At 37.2% G+C, this 20,248-nt stretch overlaps 1 protein-coding gene across 7 annotated transcripts in view; it reads left to right on the top strand.

Annotated features, from left to right (window-relative positions):
- Positions 1-20,248, top strand: part of CTNND2 (catenin delta 2) — a 933,747-nt gene that overhangs the window by 556,057 nt on the left and 357,442 nt on the right. For all 7 annotated transcript variants that reach the window (XM_026455692.1, XM_023218279.1, XM_023218276.2 and 4 more), the window contains one exon: positions 17,335-17,590. In XM_026455692.1, coding sequence (XP_026311477.1) covers positions 17,335-17,590 — 256 coding nt within the window. The remainder of the gene's footprint in view (positions 1-17,334; positions 17,591-20,248) is intronic.

The raw sequence follows: 20,248 nt of genomic DNA, 5'->3' as shown, positions 1-20,248 counted from the left end.
TTTCTCTGAGTCAGCATCAGCAAACAATGGCCCATGGGCCAGTTGTAGGTCACCATCTGTTTTAGTAGTGCCCATAAGCTAAGAATGATGATTGCATTTTTAAATGGTTGGGGAGGGAAATCAAAAGATGACTAATGTCCTGTAATATGTTAAAATTATATGAAATTCAAACTTCAGTATCCATAAATAAAGATATTGGGATGCAGCCATACCCATTCATTTATGTATCATCCACGGTGGCTTGGGCCCTGCAGGGGCAGAGTGGAGTGCCCGTGACAGAGACCATATGGTTGGCAAAACCAAGAATATTTACTATCTGGCCCTTGACAGGAAAAATTTGCTGTCGCCTGCTCCAAGCCATCAATGGAGAGCTATCCAGAATGAACAAGTGTTTTTTTCCCTACCGCCTATGAGGAAGGCAATAGTACCATCTAACTGCTTCAAAGGTGAAACCCATTTGCTGGGGGCTTTTTCTGGTAATAGCTGTGGCAGAAATGTGCCACGATTGTGACATTCAGATGTTCAAGACCCCCACCCAGCCTGCACCTTTGAACTTAAGGCAATTTTGAGAAAACATGCTGATTGACATAATACAATGGAAATTTCCAGAAGTGCCTGGATGACCTCTTAGGACCACAAGTGGAGGAGGAGAAGCTACCTCTCTCCAGCTCCTAAGCATAAAGCCACAAACTCTCTCTTCCCTGCATCCACCAAGGTTACACCTGTGTCTATACCTGATTCATATAATTTCATGTCTTCACATTTTCACAGCCACAGAAACTGTATCACAACCTGAATGTATGAGACAATGCCTTTAATATGTGTATATGTGTTTTTATTTAGATATTAAAGACATCATATATATTAAATTCTGTCTAGTATAACACCCATAAAAATGGAGATTACAAAGAAGTAAAGATTAAATATAGTTATCCAGTAGCCATAAAAAAAAACATTCTAAGTTTGCTTCCAAGTATCTTTGTGGGGGTCATCTGTGTTGTACATACCCCCACCCTGGAGACCACTGGTACAGACCTCTAAGAGGCTTGCAGGCCTAAAGCAGATACCCTGATTCCTTCAAAGAAGAGGACAGGTTCTTATGAGGCCTACCAGACTTAAAATGTTCATGGCCTCTGGCTCTTAGCTCAGATGGGTGACTGAGGGGGCTGGAGCAACTGGTCTTACCTTTCTGCCCTTAAGAATAGACCACCAGCTGGAGGTCTTTCAGTACAATTCATAACGCATTTCCAGATGATACTGCAAGAGAAGTGGGGCAGGAGGATCGAAGGCCAGTTGCTTCCCTTCCAGGGGTCAACACTGGGGAATGAAGAAAAGTAGACATGCCTCAACAATTAGGGAATTATTAGATGGTGTCATAGAAACAAGCATGCGAGGCTGGACAAACAATGGTAAGATGAAGAAGAAAGGGCTGGAGGAGAGATGGAAAAAGATGGTGGTAGGTGGAGCCTAAAAGGAGAAGCTAACTGAGAAATCCCCTTTGGTGGGGACGCATGTAGCTTGTAACTGCTTCCAGGGAGTGTGCCAAATGCTTTGGGTATTTTACCAACCCCCAGAACAGTCCTTGGAAGGAGATGCTGTTACGATGTTCAATGCTTGCTTTTTGGATCAGAAAACCAAGGCACAGAGATGTTGAGTAATATGCCAAGGTCACACAGGTTGTGTGGAACCAGCCTTTAAACCTTCATAGAGGCTGGGCATAGTGGCTCACACCTATCATTTGAGCACTTTGGGAGGCCTAGATGAAAGAATTGCTTGAGCCTAGGAGTTCAAGACCAGACTGGGCAACATCGTCAGAACCCATCTCCATTAAAAATAAACAAATAGGCCAGGTGCAGTAGCTCCCACTTGTCATCCCAGCACTTGGGGAGGCCAAGGCGGGTGGATCACTTGAGGTCAGGAGTTTCAGACCAGCTTGGCCAACATGGTGAAACCCTGTCTCTACTAAAAGTACAAAAATTAGCTGGGTATGATGACAGGCACAGGTCATCCCAGCTACTTGGGATGCTGAGGCAGGAGAATCGCTTGAAGCCGGGAGGTGGAGGTTGCAGTGAGCCAAGATCATGCCACTGCACTCCAGCCTGGGCAACAAGAGCGAAACTCCATCTAAATAAATAAATAAATGAGCAAATAAATAAACAACTTTCATTCTTAGGCAATCTTGCCTTAGATCCGGGGCTTCGTTGACTACATTTGTAAAAATCATCATTTAAAAACAAAATAGACATTTATTTTCATCTCTGGAGCTTCATGGTCTTCTGTATCCTGTTAAATAATATCTGTTAGAGATACTCTGTGTGCTAGATGTACTGGCAGATTCAAAGAGGCTTAAAATCTACTCCTTGTCCTTAAGCATGTTCAGTTTTGTTTCAGATAAAGACATAAACATCTGGCCGGGCGCGGTGGCTCAAGCCTGTAATCCTAGCACTTTGGGAGGCTGAGACGGGTGGATCACGAGGTCAGGAGATCGAGACCATCCTGGCTAACACGGTGAAACCCCGTCTCTACTAAAAAATACAAAAAACTAGCCGGGCGAGGTGGCGGGCGCCTGTAGTCCCAGCTACTCTGGAGGCTGAGGCAGGAGAATGGCGTAAACCCAGGAGGCGGAGTTTGCAGTGAGCTGAGATCCAGCCACCGCACTCCAGCCTGGGCGACAGAGCGAGACTCCGTCTCAAAAAAAAAAAAAAAAAAAAAAAGACATAAACATCTGAAAAATTAACCGGTATTGGAAGGTAATATCATACAGGCTACATGCATATTTAAAAAAAAACCAGACATTGAAATGAGGGATTGAGTTGCCCCTTACTCTCCTGCCTATGTCCCCGCTAAAGTGGCCTTCCTCTCTTTTATGGGTAGCAAGTGGGGGCGTGGAAAGGTGTGGACGTGGATGGAATCACACCAAGGGAAGGTATCAGTGTGATCACTCCTCATTCAGTGCTACAGCTGTACTCTCTACCAGCTCAGGTTTATGGGCATGACTCTGGCTCTGGTGGCCAATTACTCTTTTTGCCCTGCTCTGCCCCATGCTGACCTCACCCCTGGGCTTTCCTTACTCAAAACACCACTAAGGTTATCCTGAGTAAGAGACTATTCTAGGGCTGAGAGAGAGACAGGGAGATAACTGCACAGAGAAGACCAGAAAAAAACTTCAGACATGTTAGATCCCTTAACTTTCCCACCAAAGGGGATTTCTCAATTAGCTTTTCCCCTAAGATTTCACCTACCGCCATCTTTTCCCATCTCTCCTCTAGACCTTCTTTCTTCATCTCTCCTTTCTTCTTAGCTATCATAAGTAATCCATCCACACCTGTTACTTTATTGTGAAGACGAATTTAAATCTTGGGTACCAGCTCAGATGAGGACTACTGTCTACCTTTTCATAGTCAAACAGGTCCTCCAGGCTTTCCTAACCCAAAAAGCTACCTAGCCATAATGTTAGAGACCTCCTGAGCATGAATATAGGAACATCTATGTGATGTTCAAGGAGCAGGGTACCCAAGTCCTACTCCACACCTCTCCTGTACTCCAGGCTTGTGGATGGTGACAGAAACAAATTTCACTATTGACACAGGAAATAAATAGGATTGCATGAAACTGAACAGGCATGCCATCACCCAAGGCTATGTTAGAGAACATGGTCTAAAGGGGGTCCCCATCCTCCCGCCCCAGACCTAACTCTGCCAGCCATTGCAAGATAAGAGCCAAAGACCTTTGTCCCTCACCTAGGTCCAGCAGAAGGGTGTGGGCTCTGGGAACAGCACTGTCTGCATCCCTGGCCCCAGGCTTTGAACAGGGAGGCAGATATAAAGTGCTTTGAACAGGGAGGCAGATAGAAAGTACAGCAGTGCCCACCTGCCCGAGGACTCCAAGAGGGAGCCAGAGCCAGCGTGGTGGCTCCAGAGATCTGGCAGCATAAGAAAAGGTGAAAGGGTCACTTTGTGCCACAGATGGTCCCTGGTTCACAGAGCTCCCAGAGAGTACCCATCACCAGACATGACAGCCACATCTTTCTTGCAGGACCATTAACAGGGGGAGGGGGTAGTATAACAGAGAGGAAGGCCACCAGTGTCCTTTCCCTAGATGAGGAAGCAGAATTGTGTGAACTGCAGCAGAAATGACAGACTTACTTTTACATGACCATCCCCGCAATATTTGGGCATTTATGTCCTGCATGATGAAAATGTAAAGAGGCACAAATTTAACGAAGGCGTCTATTTAGATAAAATATACATTTCATCTGAGATGAGCCTTGTCAAAACCAGAGCTTATAAAATAAGGAGTACAGTGAAACAAGGAATGTGTGTGTCTCATGAATTTGCTTGTGGTAAAGTCTATTAAGCAGAAATAAATAACATGAATTTTTATTTCAAACTCAAACGTATGAATGACTGTCAATTTAGGAGTTATTTGATCAACACAAACACTTGACTCTGACAACCCCTTAAACGCGTTTTTATAAACCAGTGAAAATGGCCAGCATCTGCTGTGATGATAGTCAGATGGATTTTCTTTTGGATAAATGCTATTCGAAGTGAGTGTTGAAAACAAGCTTTCTGTGATGTATGTGTCAGCTTGTAATAAAGAAAGAATTATCATAGATATGTTGCAAGGAGCAAACTTGCTAAATATCTTCATGAACATGACAAGTACTGCAACATCAAAAGAAAAAAGAATGTGGTGAAAATAGTTACACAAGTGGAGAAAATAGTCTTTAAAAAAAACTGAATCCTCTGCAAGAAGAGCCCAGTGTTTAATGAAGTGATGGATTATGTAGGACCTGCATGTTCATAAAATCATATTACTGTTATTCATTGTGATATAAATAATGGTCCTAGTATCAAAAATATTTTAATTAAAATTATTTGAGTTCACAAATATGCGAATTATCAGTAGTTTATTACTTATTAAGTGCTGTTACTTAAAATTTTTAAATCAAGTGCTCCCTGTTGGAGCAAGTCGAATAAGATACTCCATAGCCTGTTAGTTAAAATTTTCACTTTTTTTAGGCTGAAAAGTTAAGGTCCTGGTCAGAAATTTTAAATCAACCCAACGATAAATGTCATCTTAGAACAAAAGAGAAATTTCAGATGCTTACCTGTGTGGATTCACTTAAAAAGGTGTAAATAAGAAGTCTAATTGTTTAGTTGAAGGAAGACAGAGCGTTTGATGGGAGAACAGTGTATTGGTAAAATTCAAAAATATCATAACTGTCGTCCCTTTGTACAGATAGATCATGAAACCATGGTTATTAATGTCACGTCAACTAGGGATACACATACTGAAAATCACAAAGCTGGCCTTGACCTGGATGATGCACCTCAATTACTGGAAGATGTGTCACCTCATACGTGGAATTATGTCATTAGGCATAGCAATGTTGAAAAAAATAGAAGCCAGGTATTAGATTTCAACTGCACATTGAATGGGGCTTCATGTAATGTAATACCAAAAGCTAGAACTTAAGAATAATTAAGACATTACCAGAAGACACAGCACTATGGAACCTTAATTACACATTAGCAGATTCTGCCCTCAACACCAGACATGCTCTATCAGTTAAAATTATAATAGAAAAAGCTCTCAAATTTTAAAAAATTACTCATTTAATTTTTTAATTGACACATTGTAATGACACATGTACATGTTCATGGGATACAATTGGATGTTTTGATACATATGTATGCTGTATACCAATGATCCAGTCAGGGCAGTGTGTGTATCCATCACCTCATGCGTTTGTCATGAGGTGTGGTGAGAACATTGAAAAGCCTCCCTTCTAGCTATTTTGTAATATACAATATTTTACTGTTAACTATAGTCACCCTACTATGCAATAGAACACCAGCATTCACTTTTCCTGTCTCATCATGACTTTGTACCCATTGGCCATTCTCTCCCGGTTCATCCTCCTCCCCTCGCCAGTCTCTGGTAACCACTATTCTATTCTCTGCTTTATGATATCAGCTTCTTTTTTAGATTCCATGTTTGAGTGAGATCATGTGGTATTTCTCTTTCTGTGCCTGGATTAGTTTACTTAGCATGATGTCCTCCAGGCCCATCCATGTTATCACAAATGACAGGATTTCATTTTTCTTAAATGGCTGAATAGCATTCTGTTTTGTATATGTGTTACATTTTATTTATCCATTCACCCACTGTTGGACACTTAGTTTGATTCCATATCTTGGTTATTGTAAATAGTGCTACAATAAACATGTGAGTGTGCAGGTATCTCTTTAACATGCTGATTTAATTTTCTTTGGGTATATACCTAGGAGTGAGATTGCTGGATCACATGGTAACTCTATTTTTAATTTTTTGAGGAACCAACATATTGTTTTCCATAGTGGCTGAACTAGTTTATAATGCCATGAGCAGTATATAAGTGCACCCTTTTCTCCACGTCCTTGTCAACACTTTTCTTTTTCTTTTTGACAGTAGCCATTCTAACTGGAGTGAGGTAGTTTTTGTGGTTTTGATTCACATTCCCCTGATGATTAGCTATGTTTAGCCTATTGTATATACCTGTTGGTCATTTGTATGTCTTGTATTGAGAAATGTCAAGTAAGGTCTTTTGCACATTTTAAAATCAGGTTATTTAGGGTTTTTGTTTTGTTTTGTTTTCTATTGAGTTGTTGCAGTTTCTGATACATTCTGGATGTTCACCACTTGTCAGATGTATCATTTTTAAATATCGTTTCCCATTCTATAGATTGTCTCCTCAGTCTATTAATATTGATAGCTTGTTTATTAATATTACCTGTGCATTTGAGGTCTTATTTTTAAAATTCTTGCCTAGCCCAATGTTGTGAAGCATTTTACCTATGTTTTCTTCTAGTTGTTTCAAAGTTTCTGGTTTTACATTTAAGTCTTTAACCCATTTTGAGACGATTTTTGTATATGCTGAGAATTAGGGGTCTAGTCTCATTCCTCTGCATGTGGAGATCAGTTTTCTCAACACTGTCTATTGAAAAGATCGTCTTTTCCCCAATGTAAGTTCTTGGTACCTTTGTTGAAAATAAGTTGGCTGTAGGTGCATGAATTTATTTCTGAACTCTCTAGTCTGTTCCATTAGTCTAGTGTCTGTTTTTCTACTAGTGCTGTGCTGTTTTGGTTACTCTGGCTTTGTCATATATTTTGAAGTGACATAGTGTGATGCCTTCAGTTTTGTTCTGTTTACTCAAGATTGCTTTGGCTATTAAGGGCCTTTTTTTTGTTTTGTTTTCATACAAATCTTAGTATAGGTTTTCTATTTCTGTGAAGAATATCTTTGGTATTCTGGTAGGGATTGTAGTAAATCTGTAGATCACTTTGGGTAATATGGCCATTTTAACAATATTAATTGTCATAACCCATGAGCATGAGATATATTTTCATTTATTTGTGTCCTCTTCTATGTCTTTAATTGAAGGTTGATAGTTTTCAGTGTAAAGACCTTTTATCTCCTTAGTTAAGTTTATTTCTACCCATCTAATTTTTTGTAGCTATTAATATTATACATAAATTATTTTCTTGATTTTTCAGCTAGTACATTTCTGTACAGATAGTATATAGAAGTGCTACAGATTTTTATGTGTTGATTTGGTGTCCTGCCATATTATTGAATTCATTTATTAATTCTAACAGGCTTCATTTTATGTGTGGAGTCTTTAGGGCTGACCATTTATATGATCATGCCATCTGCAAACAGAGACAATTTGACATTCCCCTTTCCAGTTTGAATGCCTTTGTGTTTGTTTCTTGCCTAATCACTCTGACTAGGCCTTCCAGTACTGTGTTGAATAGAAGTGGTGAAAGTGGGCATCCTTGTCTTGTTCTCGACCTTAGAGTAAAAGCTATTAGCTTTCCTGTTGTTCAGTATGATATTAGCTGTGGAGTTGTGGGTTTGTCGTGTATGGCTTTTATTGTGTTGTGGTACATACTTCCTGTACCTAATTTGTTGTGAGTTTTTTTGTTTTATCATGCAGGGATATTGAATTTTACCAAATTCTTTGCAGAATCTATTGAAATGATTATATGGTTTTCATCCTTGATTCTATTAATGTGATATATCACATTTATTTATTTCCATGTATTAAATCATTCTTCCATCCCTGGGATGAATCCTATTTGATCATAGTGAATGATCTTTTTAGTGTGCTGTTGCATTTCTAATATCTTGTTGAGAATTTTGGTATCTATGTTCATCGGGGATGTGGGCCTATAGCTTTCTTTTGTTGTTGTGTTCTTGTCCAGTTTTGCTGGCCTAGTAAAGTGAATTTGGAAGTATTCCTTCTTCTTTAATTTTGTGGACTAGTTTGAGGAGAATTGGTATTAGTTCTTTAGACATTTGGTAGAAATCAGCAGCAAAATCCTGGGCTTTTTTTTTTTATGGGAGACTTTTTATTACTGATTCAATTTTATCACTAATTATTGGTCTGTTGAGATTTTCTCTGTCTTCCTAATTTAATCCAGGTAGGTCGTATGTGTCTAGGCATTTATCTGTTATCAAATCTATTGGTGTGTAATTGTTCACAGTCATCTCTTACGGTTTTGTCTCTTGTCTCTGATTTTATTTAATTAAGTCTTCTCTCTTTTGTTCTTAGTCTTGCTGAAGATTTATTGATTTGTGTATTTTTTTAAAAAACAAACTTTCCATTTTGTTGATCTTTGGAATTGGGGTTTAGTCTCTGTGTTGTTTATTCTGTTCTTACCTTTATTGTTTTCTTCTTTCTCCCAATTTTGAGTTTAGGTTGTTTTTGTTTTTCTAGTTCCTTGAAGTGCACCATTAGGTTGTTTATTAGAAATCTTTCTTCTTTTTGGATATGAGTGTTTATTGCTCTAAACTCCTTCTTATAACTGCTTTTGTTGTGTTCCATAGGTTTTGGTAGGATGTGTTTCCATCCTCATTTGTCACAAAGAAATTTTTAATTTGCCCTTTAATTTCATTAAATGGTTGATTGATTGGTTCAGGAGCATGTTAATTTCCATGTACTTATAAAGTTTCAAAGGTTTTCTTGTTGATTTCTAACTCAATAGCACTTTTGTCAGAAAAGATACTTGATGTTGACTCTGTCTTCTTAAATTTGTTAAGACTTGTTTGTGGCCACATATGATCTATCCTGGAGAATATTCCATGTGCACTTGAGAAGAATGTGTATTCTGAAGCTGTTGGATGGAATGTTCTATAAATGTCTGTTAGGTACCTTTGGTCTGGAGTGTAGTTTAAGTCTGATGTTTCCTTACTGATTTCTCTCTGGATAATTTGTCCATACTTGAAAGTGGGGTTGAAGTTCCCTACTGTTCATATATTATAGTCTGTCTCTTCCTTTAGGTCTAATAATAATTTTCTTTATTCTAAAATGTATTTTTATGACTGTTCTTGGAAATGTTCTCAGAAATGTTGCAAGTGTATAGACAAATGAATAGATCAAGATCAGCATGGAATACACTTGACATGGAAATGCTTATTTTTACAAAATAAAAAGGGTCACAGCACCTGTGGTTTTAAATCCACCAGATTCCAAGCTATATCCCTAATTTAAGGCCCTTAGCCAGCTGAGGTATTTTGTTGGAACACTTAAGCTTCCTTGGAGTTTCTTTTTGAGCCTCTTATTCAGCGGTGAACATTTGGATGCATAAAGAATATAATATACCTTTTATGCCATAACCACATATTGCCAAGTACTTGATGTAAAATCATTTAGTGCTTAACATGGCAGAGCAAATTTTTTCCACAGCTAATTCTGTTCTCAGCAAACTAGTTCATGTTTGAGAGCAAACCCAGTTCTATCGCCACATTGTTGAGCCTCCTATAAAACCACATGAATAATGCATCTCATCTCATCTGACTCTCTAGAGATTGGCAGCTAGGAAACCTGCTCAGGTTGCCCCATGCAGCCTCTCCTTCTGGCCTGCCTCTCTCTTGTCCTGTGATGAGTTTGCTCGGTCCCCTCATCTTACTCAAGGTAAAGAAATAAGTCCACTGTGGATACATTAGCATTCTCCACCCAACCGCCCTATTTCCATTTTTATGGAAAATTCTATTCATTGACCTTCCCCTAAGCCCTTTCTGTCTTCAATTGAAGGAGATTATTCTACATTTCTTTCCGAAGAAGAAGCCAAAGAAAATGATAAAACAATTTTTTTTTTTTTTTTTGAAATGGAGTCTTGCTCTTTTCGCCCAGGCTGGAATGCAGTGGCATCATCTCGGATCACTGCAACCTCCATCTCCTGGGTTCAAATGGTTCTTCTGCCTCAGCCTCCCAAATAGCTTTGATTACAGGTTTCTGCCACCATACCCAGCTAATTTTTGTATTTTTAATAGAGACGGGGTTTCTCCATGTTGGCCAGGCTGGTCTCGAACTCCTGACCTCGTGATCCACCCACCTCAGCCTCCCAAAGTAATGGGATTACAGGCATGAGCCACCATGCCCAGCCCGAAGAATATTATGATGGGGCCAATTATCTAGGTCATAGGGATTTAACCAGTTACACTCTATGTCACATTAAATTTTAGTCTTTTTTTCTTTTTTTGGCATTTCTGCCAAACATACTGCCCTTCAAAATGTGTAGGTTTTATTAACCAAGCATGCCCTCACCTCTAGTGCCCAACAGTGGAGGAGAGAGGGTAAAACACGCAGACCCTGGAGTCCGCTGCTACATTTCAGTCCCAGCCCTGCCCACTGTCCTGTCACTGCTTTTCGGTGACATAATGAGGGTGATGTTAGCGATAGTAGTACCTGCCATGGAGGCTGTTGTGAGCATTAAATGAGATCGTGTGTAGAAGCCCCTAATATGGTAGTTGGCACAATAGGAAGCTCCAAATACATGTAGCATTTATTATTATCCTTTCCCATTGATGGCTGAAAATGTGCTTGGAATGGTTAAAAATAAAATGTGTATCATCATTCATTGTGACTCCAGTTGCGCACACTATAAATCAGAGGAAAATTGAAACACGCAGTGCTAAATGTGCATTTAAATAGATGCAAATACATACATATGTAGGATTAAACATGGGATTATTTTTCTTTTCTTTTTATTAATTCACTTATTTGCATTTTTAATTTTCATACCAAGTTCTACAAATCTGCAAATCTGCTGGAGTCCTAATGGACTATAATGTTATTGCTGGAATCGCAATAACATTCTTAGAAATAGTAGTAGCTATTGCCAATGATTGAACAGGATCCTCTCTGTTAATCATTTGTTGTTTTTTTCCTGCTTATTTATATCGTGAAGTCCTAATGAGGAGCTTGCATTTTTTAAAAATTGTACTTACATAGAAATCTATCTGCTCACTTCAAGGCTCTTGGTTAAGATAAGTATAGTCACCACCATCACAAAAATGTTATTCAAAGTTCCAACATGGTCATAGTACCTCGTATCTCATCTTGATTTTTTTTTTTTTTTTTTTTAAAGTTTCAGGATACATGTTCAGGACATACAGGTTTGTTACATAGATAAACATGTGCCATAGTGGTTTGCTGCACCCATCAACCCAACACCTAGGTGTTAAACCCCACATGCATTAGCCATCTGTCCAGATGAAGAGCTTGCATTTTTAAATCCTTTCAAGGATAGAACAAGAAGGAAACTATGAAAGCTGTTTAAGGATAGGGTTTTACATCATATTCTCTTTCAAATATATCTACGATATATTCATACACATGTTCCCACATTCAGTTTGATAACCAATGTGGTAGGCATGTTTGGCCTGTTCTGGTGTTTTTAATGTCTTCTTTTCCAATAACAGCAGGGAAAACAAGAGTAACACCAATGACCATTATCCCGTTACTACTAAGAATCATGCATTAAATGCCTCTCCCCACAGAGATAGTAATATATGAAATTATTTTAAATTTTATATGTTTAAATTTATCCTTGAGTATTCTTCCATCGAATTTAGATGGATCAAATTGTGCTGAGTACAGAAAATTGCAAAATATTTATACTTCAGTTCTTAATGATGACACTCTTGGATATATGTCAGATTGGGTGCTAAAGTTTCCCTATCCCTAAAGAAATGGAGGATAATTCCTTTTAAGAGTATGTAGGTCATTTTCTTGGACCCATTGTCACCTCATCTATTCTTATTTTCTGAACCTTCAGAAGGACATTCTTTAATTACTTTATTATATGCTTATTTTGTATTTACATAACATGTAAATGTGCTTTATGTTTTCATATTTATCTGTATATGCAGATATACTTAAAGGCAAAGATAAATAATCCAAAAAGTAGTGCTTTTTTTCTTCCTCTTTATTGAACATTACCTTATAGTCCCCGCACCAAGTTTCTATAACTGTGTGCCCAGATTCTTGTATTTTATTCTGTTCTTCTTTTTTCCTTTGTCAGTAAATAATGCTTGCAATTATCTATCACAAAGCAGAATATTTCACTTTATTAAAAAGGATGCCTCTTCCTCTTTTCCAAACAAATATAGCACATAAACATAAAACATCTCTTTGTTTTTCCTTTATAAACTAGGCCTTTATTTGTGCAGCTCTGCAGAAAACAAACAGATAATTTCATGAAAGCATAGGTATCTATTGAAGTATCAAGTCAGCTGCTGAAGTGGCTACTTGTGAAATCTCCCAAAGAGACCAGTGATACAGTTCATTGAATTCTAAGAGCTTATTGAGGGGAGAAAGGGCTGTTTGCAGAGCAGGTGAGACGAGAGAGGAGTGTGTTTACAGAGCTGATGAAGCACCTTCCCTCTCCAGTGTTTGCCCTGAGTGGGTTCAATTGGATAGAGTAATCCTACAAGGAGAATGGTTTGGTCAACTGAGCTTTAAAACGCAAATAAAGAAAAGTGTTCAATAGTCCAGAAATTAAGGGAAAAAATGTATTAAAGGAAAGTGTTTTAATAGTGTGACTGATATTAATTTATCCATAGTAATGGAGAGCCAAGGATTGCATAAGCCCCATCAATGTCTAAACAGTTGGGGCCAGATGGGAGACTTGAATCCTGAATCTTTATGACATTTTACCCAATGCCATATGCACCTCTCTGTTTTCTAATATTGATTGATTTCAGAGTTCTTAATGGTAATAATAATAGCTCATTTATTTAATATTCTCTACATATTAGATCTTTAACGATTTTCATTCACTTAAAGTAATTGTTTATATATATATATACTTTTACAAAGTAAGGTATTACATTGTTACATTACTAATGGTTGGTTTGAGATCCGTTAGATTCTCATACATTTTCTTCCGTATGATTATATAACCTGTCCTTTAATACAGTGTGTTTTCTCTCCAATTGTACTGGTATTTTACATTATTTTCATTGCATTGATTAGCCTCCAACTTATTTTACTATAACAGCACCAATCTGGATTGAGGTTTTATATTTTGAAACTCTCATCAACTGTTTTTTTTATTATGACCTGAAAGAAGTTTAAAGCATGGATTTGGGAATGAAACTTCTAAAAGACCATTTGACAAGGCTGAAACTACACATGATTGTGATTTTTTACAATACATAATTTTTTTGAAAGTTTTTTCTCATCTTAGATTTCATATCCCAACCTCTTTTCACAATAGTGATATCACTGGTTAAACTAAGATGTAAAACACTTTATAATAAAATTGAGATATAAATATATATTGTTATGTTTTGATTTTCCAAGGAATGAACAAAGTTAGGTTTATTGGGCATAATTTGTGTACTTTTTTGCATATCTCAATAAATTAGATTTGAGAAATTGTGTAAGTTAACATATCAACTTGTAATATGTTTTTCAATATAATGTTCAGGTTATTAATTCCTTAATGAACCCACTCTGCTCTGTATCTTTAGTAGAGAAATAGTGTAAATTTTTTTTTTCTTTTGAGACGGAGTCTCACTCTGCCACCCAGGCTGGAGTGCAATGGCACGATCTCACTCAGCTCACTGCAACCTCCGCCTTCTGGGTTCAAGCAATTCTTCTGCCTCAGTCTCCCTAGTAGCTGGGATTACAGGTGTGTGCCACCACGCCCGACTAATTTTTTGTATCTTTAGTAGAGATGGGGTTTCACCATGTTGACCTGGCTGGTCTCGAACTCCTTGACCTCATGATCCACCCACCTCAGCCTCCCAAAGTGAAACAGTGTAAATTTAATGAGAAATAGTGTAAATTAGTTAACATACCAATTTGTAGTATGTTTTTCAACATAATGTTCAGGTTGTTAATTCCTTAATTAACCTGTCTTTTATCTGTACCTTTAGTAGAGAAATAGTGTAAATTTAATGGGAAATAGTATAAATTAGTTAGCATACCAATTTGTAATATTTCTCAATCTAATATTCAGGTTGTTAATTCCTTAATGAACCCATCTCTTCTCTGTACCTATAGTAGACATTTCCCTTCATTTTAGGCCTCTCCATTTTTCTAAGTTTTCTGACCGTATTAGGTAATTCGATAATTTGAGGTTTTAAACCTGCCCTGGTAGCCATGGTGTCTATGAGCATAAACTCTAGAAACCAACTCCAAGGACTTCAGTTCCTTTTTTGTTATTATCAGCTGACTTCTGGCAAGTTCTTAATGTCTCTGAGCCTCAGTTTCCTGTCTGTAAGGTGAAAATGATGTGTATAGTCTCTTGTAAGGATTGTTGGAGAAAACATGAATTTATACAAATAAAGCACTTACAGCAGAGCCCAGCACTCAAAAGGAGCTATATAGTCTGATACCCAGTGAAAGGGCCTTTCTCCCAGTGCCAAGTGTACAATCCCCTTTTCTACTGTCAGTTGATTTCAACATCGTTAATGGTGGTAATATTAATAATTCATTTGTTTAATATTTTCTCCATATTAGTTATTTAACACTTTCCTGGGTTGAAATCAAACAGTGATCCCATGAAGCCATTTTTTATCTTCAATAACATTGAAACTGGAGCTTGGAGAGCTCGGTGAACCTGTCCAGTGCCAAGAACTGACCAAAAGGCCAGGATAGGAACCAGTTCTCCACCTTTAGCAGCCAAGCTCTGAAAGAGCTCCAGGATGCTTCCCTGAAAGGGGCTAAAGTGAAGTATAAATAGGAACCCAATAACATTCATAAACTTTTTTCTACCTTTTCTTCCTCCATACATACCAAAATGTTGCCTTCCTGTTTCTGCTTAATTAATTGAATTTCCCACCCTATTTTCACATTTTGAACCAGTCCCTCTTATATTATTCATAATTTATTTGTGCGCTGCTTGGCAGAGTTTGTCCTGAACTCTTTCTTGTTATATTTTCTTTTAACTCGTGGTCCTTTGAGAGTTTTTTGTGTGGGTGGTCAAATTGTTCTCCTTACCTATTCTGTTGTTTTTTTAACAAAAAGATTTCTTTAGATTTCAATGTTATTTCCTGATCTCTGACACTTTAATCATTGTATTGAACACATTAATAGCAAATGATTTTGCATAGAAAAGTATTTCTTTTCTGAAGACCATTTTCAGCAAGATTAAATGTTGATACTTAGTTTCTGAATGGAAAAAAAAAATGCACATCTCTGAAAAATGCCAGATGTACTTAGTTTTATTTTTTTGCCCTTGATTTTCTGGCTAGCTTATTCACAACGCTTAGAAAATGAAATTTGGTTTACCTCCGTACATTTGTTCATCCAAGAGCAAGTTTATGACTTGTCTATTTTAAATCCCTTTTACCCTAATATAAGGCACATTATGCATAAATGTAAAAATGTGGATTTTAATTACACATGCTGGTAATACTTTGGAGAAATGATAAATCCTCAAGGACTTGCATAAAAACATAAAGCAGATTTTCTGATTGTGCAATTAATGTTTATTAGCCTAATCTGATTATTTTGAGACTTAACACATCAGGACAACCTTCATTATTTCAAAATATTGTCCCTCTGGGAATATATGCACTTTTTGTTTATAAAGTTTCTCTTAAATATTTTTGCCATTTTTGTCATGTCGCAGAACCTACTTTCCTACATTTTTGTAATTCTAAGATGAAGTCTTCAAAGTTCATTGGGAAAGAAGAGCCCTGAACTCTTAAGTCAATCCTTGGTATTCGAGTATATTCCTCCCCTTCACTTTGCAGCTTTTCATCATTTCAACACAATTTCCTTACCTCTTTAAATAATTATTTTCATAGCATGACATAATTTCCTTTGTCACTGTTTTGGCATATGTCCCCTAATGTAAAAGAGGATAAAGTAAGCTCTATCATTGTTCACTAAGAAATGGTTAGGAAGTCAGAGAAGTGTAATTGATAATTAAAACCTAATTCCTTAGAGCAATTCCTTAGAGCACCCACGTCATAAATGGTCCTATCTAGCCACTGGCTGTATTTTGGATATGAAGTCTGCTCTACAGCACCAGAAAGCAAGTGGGTTGTCTACTGTGAATCATGACTAGCAGTCATTAAAGCAGTTCATAACTGGTCATATTCTACTGAAATCAAAGATGCTATTTTCATTGTATATATCAACCAAACCTTAGATGTCAAATATATTTTGAGAACTGGATAAAAATAATGACATGAAAGGATCTAAAAAGAATCCAAGAGGGAAACAAAAAATTGAAATTCAGTTTGAAAATAGTCAAACTGATTTTAGTAACTAGCGTAAAATCTTCTCAAAACAATTTAGACGCATTGAGAAGATGCAAATACTTTCAGAAAAGCTAAGTCAGCTCCTTTATTTTGTCTGTCTTGCAGTTGGGTTGGTTTTTGCCTTATTCTCCCTTCACCAAATGTGTTTGTTCCTGTGACAGCTTCACTTGAAAAAGAAGCATATAAAAGTCTTTCGGGAGTTACTTTACAGAAACTAGAGCAGTCCTGTATTGAATGTTCTTGTGCTAATTATGGAGATGTGAACCCCACTTCTCCCCATTTCCACCCCCATTCATACACTCCCTCTCATTTCTTCTTATTTTCTTTGATTCAAGAAAATTGACTACATTGCTAAATTTGTTTTACATCCTTAATAATCTAACATTACCTGAACACATTCTGAATTTTCTCAACTTGAACAATAATTAACTTCCCATGCCTCCTTAGAAAGTATTCTCTATATTTCTCCTGAGTTTTACTTTTGCACAAAGTTTATATTGCAGCCAAACACACCTTCTCTTGGATGTGGGTAAGCAATGTGCACACAACAGATCCGTTCCCCCATACCTGAAAGGTTTGTCTCTTAGGCATACTGATTATCATTTGACTGGATAACGTTGAATGTATTGGTTCAAATAATGATGGATTAATTTTTTTTTATTCTTTCGAATCCCCTATTTTTTATGTGTGTAACTTCCCCTGCCCCTGCCTAGACCTGGTTAACCGTTTCTGTGAGCAGGTCCTCAATTTTTTACTTTGTCCCTACTTTCCTGTCGTAGCCCCATCTTCCCCTGGTGTCGACTCCGTCCCCTTGCAGCGCACAGGCAGCCAGCACGGCCCGCAGAATGCCGCCGCGGCCACCTTCCAGAGGGCCAGCTATGCCGCCGGCCCGGCCTCCAATTACGCGGACCCCTACCGACAGCTGCAGTATTGTCCCTCTGTTGAGTCTCCATACAGCAAATCCGGCCCTGCTCTCCCGCCCGAAGGCACCTTGGCCAGGTCCCCGTCCATTGATAGCATTCAGAAAGATCCCAGGTGGGTAAAAACCTTTTTCTTTCCCTATGATGTCTAAAGAGGTTTTGTAACCGGGTACTGTAATTTATTTCCCGTCATGTTGCGTTTATGTCATTGACTATTAAAGGGTTGGCTTTTCTCGGGTTTTCTTTTGTTTGACTTGGAATGTGTGTGTTTGCAATGGATCCCTAGTATCTTTGGTGTTCCACCACCGAAAACAAAGATGATCTTTTGATCAGAGTATCTATATGTGCTTGATATTTAGCTACTTGATGAGATGTAAACAGCGGTCTATTTAATGCAGGGGAAACTGGGGACTGGAGGCTATGTCATGTGACTTCAGATAGCATGGCCCATGTATTTTATTGTCTCAGTGGAAGTATGTTTTGTCATCATGTGATTTCTGTTTATCAGATTGCAAAGGGGTACACCTTCCCAGTTGTAGTAAAATTGAAAATTTAGAAATTTTACATGACTGAAAGTAAACATTAGGATGAAGTTGTTTAAAGACTGATAAAAACAGGAGCATAATATATTAGAGAAATTGTTGTTATGGAGGTATTGTTTTTGTGGTTGTTGTTGCTGTTTTTTTTTTTCTTTCTTTCTTTCTTTCTTTTTTCCATCAATGGCAAGGGGTTTAGCAATGCTCTGCTTATAAAGTTGGATTTGAGTCCCAGGAGACTTAAATGATGTTTTATTCATAGCCATTGGATTTATGCTGATAGAGTTCCATAAATATATATCTGCATCTGTGAATACTATTGATATGTCAGATTGCTGATATTTCTTTATGGCAGGGCAGGTGGCGTGACTCTGGTGTTGTACTTAAAATTCATCTCAACAAATTTTCCCTGGTGGAGCACACAAGTTCCTGTGTACTGTACTGAGGGGTTGGCATAGATTCTTTTGCAAAAAGAAATCACTTCTGCAAATATAAAAGGCAGAATGGGATCGTTTTATGGTTTTTGTTGAGATAGCTACTTTAGCACAATTCAAACCTGCTTGGAAGATCCATGTTAAATATTGTATTTGGTATAACACCATTGTAAAAGTGAATTGTAATACATGCTTACTGTTATCTACTAGAAATTAGAAGCATTCTTTCGTTTACTATGTTCAGTGTCCTAGTTATCTAGATTTTCAGTCTCAACAGCACTCTTTATAGTCTTAGTCCTGAAACCTGCCCCAGATCTTAAGTATTCTTGGCATGTATGGCAAGCATATTCATCATAAAATACCTCAACGTATTCCCTATTTTAAAATAGTCTTTCTTGATATGCTACTGAAAATGTATAGGAATAGCATAATAGTGAGCCCTTAAGAAACGCTAAAAGACAAAATTATATAATTGAATTGACATTGTTTATATTTAACATCGTAGGTTTAAATTGACAATGAACATTTTATCTCCAATGGAAATACTTTACATTTTTATATTAGGGAATTTAGCTTAATAAGAAACCAAATTATATTTTCTCTAGCTGCAGCGTAGCTTCTGTATTTTATTAAATGCATTAAATGCATTTTATTTTATTAAATGGCGTATCCTTTCCATTTTATGTTACTGTCATTTTTACAGCCTTTTTTCTTCTCTCAATATATTGACACAGCTCTTACCTTTTCAAGTTATGGATTATGTCACTTATATTTATTGAGTGCCTGCTATAAACCAGAAAAGAAAAACACCAATAAGAAGGGTTAGAATGAATGAGAGAATATTGACCACTAAGCTTTTGTATGTGTCAAATTTGTATGCAAATTAGTGCTATATGAATTATAAATTCATCCTAAGCTCAGACCTACAGACCAAAAAAAAGAAAAGAAAAAAAGAAAAGAAAAGAAAAAACAAATCTAGAACCAGAACCGAACTATTGTGCTTTATTATAAAAGGGACTCATTATCTGGCATCATGCAAAATGTACGGAGCATAAACTATACTAATGGGTTTCTTGTCAGGTTTTCCTAAAATGAAGGAATGTCTCAACATGTTTTTATTTAATGAAGAGACATGCCAAATTTAAACTTCAAGTCCAAAATATAGTACTTCTTTCAAGACAAGGTTTTTGCATTTTCCCTTAAATATTACCATTTGATTCCTCGTAGGTGAATATTACCAGAACTAATATGTTTAACTTCTAGGACTCACATTTATTTATCTTGGCGTTATGGCTTATTATTTAAACCTTTTCATTCTTTTCAAGCTTTTGAAATATATTTACATACGGTTAGGATAATTTGTTAACATTTTATTTACCACTAAACACCAGACTATATAAGCCTCTTTATCATTATAAACATATGTTTATAGCACATTACAATCTTCAAAGCAGGCTTACTTACATCTTTGATGTAATCCTCCTCTGTGAACAGAAACTGATATCCCGTATTTAATGCCTTACATAAATGCAGACTCAGAATGTGAAATGACTTCTTGAAAATACATTGGTGCCAGGTGAGTTTGCGGACCTCCGTCTACATTGTTAGCACAGATTGAATCCACACTGCAGAACATGTTGGCACGAATATTTTTATTTCTTTGCAAAAAAAAATGAAAAGGTGAAAAGGTAAAAGAAAGAGTTTATTTATGATTTTTTCAGAGGATGAATGGTGGTACCAGTATCTGTGTAGGAGTTGGGAAGAATGAAGGAAATTGTCTCAGTAACTCTGGCATCCCAGATC

This window comes from Piliocolobus tephrosceles, chromosome 4 (assembly GCF_002776525.5).
Source record: "Piliocolobus tephrosceles isolate RC106 chromosome 4, ASM277652v3, whole genome shotgun sequence".
Lineage (NCBI taxonomy): Eukaryota > Metazoa > Chordata > Mammalia > Primates > Cercopithecidae > Piliocolobus > Piliocolobus tephrosceles.
Note: the sequence above shows the minus strand (reverse complement) of the source record. Positions and strands in the feature narration are given on the sequence as shown.